The sequence below is a fragment of the Calliopsis andreniformis genome, chromosome 9 (genome assembly GCF_051401765.1).
Source record: "Calliopsis andreniformis isolate RMS-2024a chromosome 9, iyCalAndr_principal, whole genome shotgun sequence".
Lineage (NCBI taxonomy): Eukaryota > Metazoa > Arthropoda > Insecta > Hymenoptera > Andrenidae > Calliopsis > Calliopsis andreniformis.
In genome coordinates this window covers 4,836,693-4,845,296 of record NC_135070.1, presented here as the reverse complement: position 1 = coordinate 4,845,296, position 8,604 = coordinate 4,836,693, and the positions used below count along the sequence as shown (strand labels likewise).

General features: G+C 37.6%; 1 protein-coding gene across 1 annotated transcript; it reads right to left on the bottom strand.

The window, feature by feature from the left end:
• Positions 1–717: 717 nt before the first annotated feature.
• Positions 718–7,097, bottom strand: Cpr16 (cuticular protein 16). Its single transcript, XM_076384306.1, has 4 exons — positions 6,983–7,097; positions 4,218–4,410; positions 3,154–3,461; positions 718–2,007 (listed from the first exon to the last, which is right to left on the bottom strand). The coding sequence occupies exons 1-4, from the start codon at positions 6,989–6,991 to the stop codon at positions 1,510–1,512; spliced, it is 1,008 nt and encodes a 335-aa protein (XP_076240421.1). The 5' UTR covers positions 6,992–7,097; the 3' UTR covers positions 718–1,509.
• Between the last annotated feature and the right edge of the window lie 1,507 nt (positions 7,098–8,604).

The following is an 8,604-nucleotide window of genomic DNA, read 5'->3' as shown; positions in this document are numbered from 1 at the left end:
ACCTCATCGACGAGGACTCCTATAGAAGTCTTTATATACTTGTCAGTTGAATCACTGGATTCGTTATCAAAGGTCCATCTTTTTCGCAAAACACACCATGCCAGAGCCAGTCCATCAGGAATTAGTTGGGTTTGAGCGCGGAACGTTTTCATTGCAAACCGATGCTTTGAGAACTCGCCCATCTGTTCCTGAAATTACAGGAATATTTTGATACGGGAAATGGGAAAAACGAGGGTTTCTAGTTGCCTGAGCGCAATTGAATGTATCAATTTTGATTGAAGGCAAAAGACGATTGAAATCACTGCATTCACTATAAATAGAAATAAGGGAAGTATATTACGGAAAGTGGATATTTTAAACATATCACGAAATTATTTCTAATGCTTATAGATATGTGGGAAAATCACTGACAGTAAAATTGAATAGTTCAGGAAAAAAATATATAACACAGGAAAGGAAATTCTCCATTTTTAAAATTTTTGTTGAATATACAAATCTACTACAGAAATTTCTCTTTCTAGATGCTTTTAAGAAGTAGACAGAGAAATTATTCTGATATAATATACAATCCTTATAGGTCGGTAAATTGATTTTCCACAGTTTCGAAGAACCTTCAAAAGAACTTCCTCTCTACCTTGCCTATCCTTTCTAACAATTTACCTACGTCTTAAATAATTTTCTATCTTGGTAAATGTAGATACATAAATTCATACAACAAGGTTTCTTCAATAATTAGCACAGTTAGTAGACTAAAGTACTTGTGAGGGAAAATGAAGAGCGAATTCGTTCGGTATGTAGAATAATTTATTCAGGCGTAGATTCTCTCGCGCGTTACGATTAAAAAAGAGAAGCGAATGCGAATTAAGTACGTTCTCTTTCCACCAGACCTCGAGGCTGCGTAGAACGAACTCGAGAAGCATTCATGAAGTTTCATTACCCCGCACCAATCGAGTGCCCCTTGATAGGAGACCCATTCCAGGGACCTCGAGAACGGAACGCGATGAAAATTAACCGGATCCTTTGAGTACACACATCCCTTTGCAAAAGTATAGGAAAAAGTGGATGAAGCTCCGATCGGGAGAAACGAAAGAGCAAAGTCTTCGTCTTCGATTTGAAACGCAATTACCAAATCACCGAAGTTTTCTTGAAAGCAAGCGTTCCCTTTCAAAGAAAATCCTGCGAAACTTTCCCCTAAGAATAAATTACAAATTCATCTCTCACAGAAAAGTCGATTTCCGTGAAAATTTAGCTTGTCCTCTCAAGAAAACCTCCCAAATCGTGGATCTAATTTGCGCTTTGCTATTAACGAAGACAGCTAATTTCCAGCACCGTTCTTCAAACGTGGATACCTTATCCACTACTCGTGCTCTCTGTGTTCAAACAATTTTCCAGTAGCCCACACACTGTCCTCCAAGCAGAGGTGTCCAATTTCCTCAGCAAAGAAACTTCCTTCGAATCGCCAAAAGTCCCCAGTTCCTGAGCAACGCGTCTCGCCGCAGCAGGGCTAATCTACTTAGCTTCCGGCAGGTTGGTGGCCATAACCCTGAACCCATTATGATCCGCCACATAATGGACCTGTTGTAAAACGCCATTGGGATCGATATAACTGTAAGCGCCCCTCGTCGTCCCGTCTAGCGATCTCGATTCAGTTTTCGCGCTGGAGTCTCCTGTGTAGGTGTAATCGTATTGGCCTAGCGAGTCCTGCGTGTGATGGAGGGAACTGTGGAGCAGCCTGTAGGGCAGAACCGGAAGCACGTAGGATCCAGGGACAGCTGTTGGCCTCTGGATATTGTTAAGCGACACTGGCTTTCCTATTTGCAAAGAGTTTCCTTGGGCACTCGGGCTCTTTTGTTGCCCCAATTCGTCGACGCGCTTTGTCGACGTTGGGAGCGACAGCGAAGCGGAAGTTGGACTCGCTGGCAATACTTTGGACAGATTCGGGTCTGGTTTGGGCACCTCGATCTTCTCTGCCTCGTGAGGGGATAGCAGGAAGGGGTTCTTGGCGGTCTGTGGAAAAATAATATTTAATTATTGACCTTTAATTTGTGGGAAGTTGCTATTCGTAATTCGACTCTTTTAAGTTGTACACTCTCGCTCATAAGTGTTAGAGCACCTGTAGTTTTTAATAAAATTTTGTTATTTGTTTCGTTTATCAACTTTTAGACATACTAATCACAGTATATGTAATTTCGTATGTTGAATATTAATTCTATGATATAAAAAAGATGATGCTAGTTATTTTGTAATAAGAATTATAAAAAAATATATTCCTATTGGTTTTTTGAGAAATCTGATAAGTTCGACAAGTAATAATTCATTATTTTCATTTGCACTAATATAGAAACATATCACACTTTGGCTATGGTTTCTGAGTCGGTTATTGTTGACATTAACATTTTGACGAGATAGTGAAGCGTAGTGGATTTTTCGATGAGAAGAAAATATAATAACTTTTTAAGCTATGGACACATATGTAATTCTTCCTTTCATATATGTATCATTAAATGAAAAGAAATTGTTACTCTTTTCTGAAAGACTGTTTCATCTTTACAGACTTAAATGCAAATATGATAAGTGTTCTAACACCTATGCGCGGGAGTGTATATTTACTCTCATCATAGAATTTTAGAATCATTTTCTTGAAACATACTTTAACACTTAAGTGCATGATTTTTCGAAAAATAACAAATCATTCTGACAATACCAATTTATAACCAGTTTATGATAATCATAAGAAATATACAGGGATAGTAATTATATATTTTTATAAGAAATCATTAGAAAAACTAACAGAAAATATATTAATGAATAATGGTTAAAAATCAATAATTTTACTATATATTTTCCAGGGAAAAGTAATGCTTGCATTGCATTATTTATGCAATGGTCTAACAAGAGTTTGTTGACAAATAATAATACTATGTACTTAATACTTAAATATCTGTAAACAATTTTATTCATTTGCTCTATTTTGTAAATTATTCTAATTGATCGAATTTATAAAGTATTCTAACTTATACTCAAAGTATCTACATCGCATAAAAAATCATTCAAAATTCTTCTAATCGATCAATGAAAGTCAGTGAGTCTATAAAACAAACTTTAAACGTTCCCCAATGTGTTAATTAAACTTTTAAAAAATGCTTCTCTTACTGCAATCTCTCGAACGCCCAGGTTCTTCTCGTTATCTTTCTCCAACTGCGCGAAGCTGAAGTACGAAGGCAGGATCTTATAAGACAGAATATTCGATTGATAGTTGCCTTGATCCCTCAACTGCAATCTCTGCAGCTCTTCTAAATGGCTTTTCTTCGCTGCCGCCACTTCCGGTGTATCTTGGATCACCTGCAGGTCGTTTTTCGGAGGCTGTGGCAAGTTGCTTGCCCTTACTCTGAACCCGTTCTGATCGTCTGCTGTGTACGTCACTGTCTGAAGAATTCCATTTGCGTCGATGTAGGAATATCCTGTGGAAAGGGAGCGTCTAATAAATTACACAAAGATAGAAAAAGCACAAGAAAATAATGGAACGAAATTAGTAAAGCAATTTCTGAAGTTAAGTGAGAAATTGAAGAAATAAGCAGAGTTGCAAAATTATTAATGAGTCCAGTTTAGGAACGTAGCAAATGAGATTCGATGCGTCAGGGATATGCAAATTGCAGAGGCACGCATTGTTCGAAAGGCCCGACGCGAAGATTAATCCCGTGCTTGGGCGTTCGTTGCGTCACGTAGATCATCGTTTCCAAAGTGGTCGCTTTCAAACGTAGGTTGCTGTGTCTGTAATGTCCAGGAAAGGAATGTATGCCATTCATGCTTTTACGAGTCATCGGACAGAAATGTTACTTACGAGTTAATTTGCGAATTTTCAACATAATTAAGCACTTGATGTCTAATATAAAACTGAATCTTAACACTTTGAGTTAGAAGTTCGTAGTATCTGTAAATTTTGTAATTGCATATTTACATCGTAGTGAAGCTAAATAAAAAACTAAAAGAAAAAGCTAATAATATAGTTGAATTTGGATAAAATGATCGAATTCAAAAGTTTCTTTAAACTCGTAAAGTCACGAGCTTCCAGAGGAAATACACATTAAAAGGCTAATATAAAACCAGATTTCTACACTTTGAATTAAACTCGAGTCTTAAAATCTCCATAAAAGTGCCAATAAACGCTATAAAAATCGGGGTAGTGAGCGACTAAATAAGTGATTCTTGAAACTTACCACCCTGAGTGATTCCATTTAAACTGGATTCCGATTTGGCATGATGGGGGCCAGTGAATGAGTAATGATAACTCCCGGAACCATCCTGAACGTGGAACTGTCTTAATGGCGTTAAAGTTCCCAGAGGACTGAACCAAACGTTGGCGATCGGCGCGCCGAGACATTGCCCGAGGAGGGCACAAAATAGAATTTTCTGTAAGAAAAATACGTTCAAGATCTCTCTTCCCTCCTGGGGAAAAATATCTTCAAATTCTTAAGCTGCGTCTACACTGGGGCAACAACAAGAAACATTTTGTCGCCTCTGGTTGCTTATGGCATGTAACTAAAACAATATGCGTTTTCGAGTATAGGGTAGATGTACCTGCTGTGGCCAAAGCACCAGTTATGGCCACTACATCTAAAATATATGAACATACAGAAGTGATTGCTTACATAGTAATTTATTTAATTTATAACACCAACTATTCGATTGGAAAAGAAAACGATAAGCACGTAGACTCACTCGAGGACAGAAGCTTTTATTTGCACGACCCCAAGTACCATCGTGCGTATGCGAACGTGACAAGAGGAACAATTAAGAAACTCCATGGTGAAGAGGAATAATTTATTCGCTAATAATCGTATCAATTATCGTCGAAGAACTCAAGAATATTGTGCTGTGCAGTGGAAAATCTTCCTCGAGGTGATTCAGTTATCGATAGTTAGCAGCACGAGCGATACTTGCTTACAGGAAAGTTGAACGATGCGCCAGCATTCGAACATAAACCTCTGCTAGCACTAGTAAGACGTCTCTTCAGATACTTTGAAGTAGTTTAGAACCCTCAAGAAGTTGCAAGCCTACGAAGATTATTTCGCAGATTACTCGTCGTTTGTGGAAGGGAACTCCTCAGGAACAAAAATTCTGCAGAGGGTTTAGAAGCTCGTAATTTCCTTTATAGGATTTACTGCTGTCCCATGATTTCGCTGGCAACAGGTGCACGGAAGATTAAAGCGACGAAAGATTTTTCGGGAAATGATTTGCAGGGAAGGACCCTCAAAGACTGGATCGCCGCGTAGGCGGAAAGGAAAACACCTTCAAAGAGATTTCCCCTCGAACGGAGTTCGAAAATTCCGCATTCAACGTGAACAGCATTCAAGAGGATTAACGAGTTTCAGAAATAAGGCAGAATGACAAGTGAACTGCAATGTGCAGCGTTAAATAGAAGCATAATGGAGGAGTAGGCGAGGCTCTTTAAAAGTTGCTGGTTCTAAGGCCGACTCGCGTGGATTAATTGAGATTGCGTCTTACAAACTGCTTCGTAAAACTTGGAAATTAGATGACACAGGCGTGACGGGACCGGGATAAACTTCCCTTATTTGCGCCTCGTCGTTAAAACGTTCCCCGCACGCGCGTCTACTCGCGTCGTAAACTACTTTGCGATTACAAATTCGCCCTATTCATATTCAAGGTTCAGATGCGATGCACGCGCCACGGCAACTCCCCTCGAGTCAATTCACGGGTTAAAATTATCGCTGCGACTTTTCATAGCTCTCCAAGGGTTTCTTTTGCTTAGTAGCAGACTGTTAGAGGGAATTGTTTTTCGCAAATATGAGTGTCACTTCGTAGGTATTTTTTACAATGAAAATGTGAATTGTGTAGACTTCTAAAGGGAAAATTTAAGCTAACATGATTATTCTTTTTTTTTAATTTAGTATAATATTGAATTTGAGATAACATGAAAAATCTGAACCCTGTTGTTTATGTATCATATGTCTGTTGTGAAAGAAATTTGTTTTTTGTTTCATCTGCAATTATTTTCACTGCAATAGTCCCAAGAAAACTGAAATAAACTAATTTTCTCTCTTTAAATATTTTTAGATTTTGTCGACGTTACTTTTTGTAAGCGTCGTAGTATTTTTTAAATCGTTTTTCACTTTCCAACGTATTCACTGTACGTGGAGTGTTTTAGAAATATTAATCAAGATCTAGCCCATTTGTAGAATGTGCTAGAGTGAAAAACAAATGTTAATATAGATAAATGTATGAACAAATGCTTTTCGAGGTGTTCAGTTATTCATGTTATACATCAAAGCTTTTATATCTAATTGCTCACTCAGTTCATGTGAATCTAATCACTTTATTACTAATGCATAATTATGGTTATATATTTTTTATTGTGATAGAGGGTCCAGTTAGACAAACATTTTTTATTCTATATCTTTATCAATAATTATTCATATATTTATCATAATTGGAATGTGTAATTTAAATTGAAACTAGATAAGCATTCAACATACAAAATGTAGAACAAACTATGGGAAACTCTCATCAATAACCTTATTCGATACTTCTAGAACACCTTATATTTATTAGGTCGTTCTACAGCTAATGTTCTTTTTTATCTCACGCTTTTCTTTCAGAAAATAAGAATTTCTTAAAGACGGGACTTCAAAATTAGTTAACAGATGAGACATGATTATAGTAGCTACACCTGAGACTTATTCTACACGGTGGACCTAAACCTTGTAAAAAAGGTATAGTGTAATGAGAATCATGCAAAAATTAATTTGCAAGTAGTAAAGTGATAAATTGCAACTTACAAATCAATCTTCACCCGACAAAAATAAATCCCAGATGTATAAAATTTGTAACCGTAGAACGACCTTCACAAACAACATTACTCATAAAATAATTGAATACATATTCTCCCAACCGCGAACCTCGCAAAACCCCACAGAAAGGACATCAGTGGAAAGAAAGAGAAAATGAAAATTGAATCACTCACGAGTATCATATTCGCCAGTGGTCAGACGTATCTAATGCCCAGTCCGCTAAACGCTCTTGAATCGTGAATCGTCCACGTCTTTCCCACAACTTTTCCTCCTCTGCAGCCGTATAATCCCAGTGAGACTCGACTAACGGTTATGAGAGTGTGAGCTCTCGGAGGCATCCCCTTATATAGGACCCGCTATACATATATGCGCTTACGGACGCGTCCCCACCAACGCGACCGGTACACAGGGGCCCTATGGGGGCCTATGGGGCCCTATGGGGCCCTATGGGGTACCGTGAGGCCCTCGGTGCACGGGCAGAACTGCCCAGGATCACAAATCACCCCGAGTTCGATTTCCACGCCGATAAATCAATGTTTATTGGCCGCGGTACGAGCCGTCGATCTCTTGCGCATTCCGCTTCGCACGTCCACCCTGGGGATGTTATCGGTTTTTCTTTTCGCCTTTCTCTTTCGTTTTTCCAAAATACGTCATTTTAGAAGCCCACACCTACTTGTCGCCTTTAGTTGATTCACGTCTTCCTCGTTGTTTTCTTTATCGAATACAGTACGTAGAATTGATGGTCAGATTCGTGACATGTTTATCGATATTCATCTTGGCTATTTTTGAGTTGATGATTATGATTACGATGCAATACGATTATTGTGCAGGGTGAGTCTTGCAACTGTATCATTTGAATTTGATTTAAACTATTTGTTGCATCAAAAATGTTTCAAACTAAAGTTGTTTAGTGTCGAGGGTATGCTCGATTTTGGTGTGCTTCTCTTGGTACTAAACAATTCTTGTTTGAAATGTCTTCTTATGCAACAAATAGTTTAATGTGAATTTAAGTGATACAGTTGTGAGACTCACCATGTATAAAGTAGGTAATTGTGGAAGTGAAGATGTGTTTGTAGAATTTTTGTGTAGTTTCTAGACATATGTAACTTTTTCAATTGCATAGAGACTATGTATTGTTTGATGTGATTTTTCTTTGAACCTTCAATATTTTTATCTACAAACGAACCTCGATACGTCCAACTTGTAATTATTCAGAATTATCGACAACAACGATTTTTGTAAATGTTTGATGAGAGTGGTGTCAGGTGATTTTGTCAAAAAAAGTGGAATCGGGAACTAAAGAAGGCAAAAGAACTTCGAACATTTGAACGATTGAATGTCAAGAAATTGTAGTATTGAAACATTTAAAAATTTGACTATATGAATAGTTTGAAATTTTAAATATTGGAATATTAGGCTATTACTGTAATAAGATTAAATATCTAGTAATTGACATTTTGAGTAAAATCTAGGGAACTATTTGCTCATGAAAAATTATAATATGCATAAAGTGCGTTCAGCGACAGGTATCATACCTTTTGAGGCGTACTAAAATAACATGAAACTGAAGATGGACGAAATTGCATTTCAGACGTCATTTCAGAGTTAGTAATTGTTGAGGAAACTTTTAAAATATACGTTAAATGTGTCTGATTTAGGACTTATTCTACTGACTTCGCTGTGCTTGACCTAATACTCACTACCAGTAGCATAAGTACCAAGTCAGACAAACTTCTCGCGAATTTGAGACGCTTCTGCAACAACTAATAACTCTGAAACGAAGCCCCAAACACAA

What these genes read in the sequence shown, in the direction of transcription:
- Cpr16 (XM_076384306.1), bottom strand. An exon ending in AAATGGAATCACTCAGGGTG is followed by an intron (nt 3,462 to 4,217) that starts GTAAGTTTCAAG and finishes CCCTTTCCACAG; the next exon opens with GATATTCCTACATCGACGCA. An exon ending in TGGGCGTTCGAGAGATTGCA is followed by an intron (nt 2,008 to 3,153) that starts GTAAGAGAAGCA and finishes ATTTTTCCACAG; the next exon opens with ACCGCCAAGAACCCCTTCCT.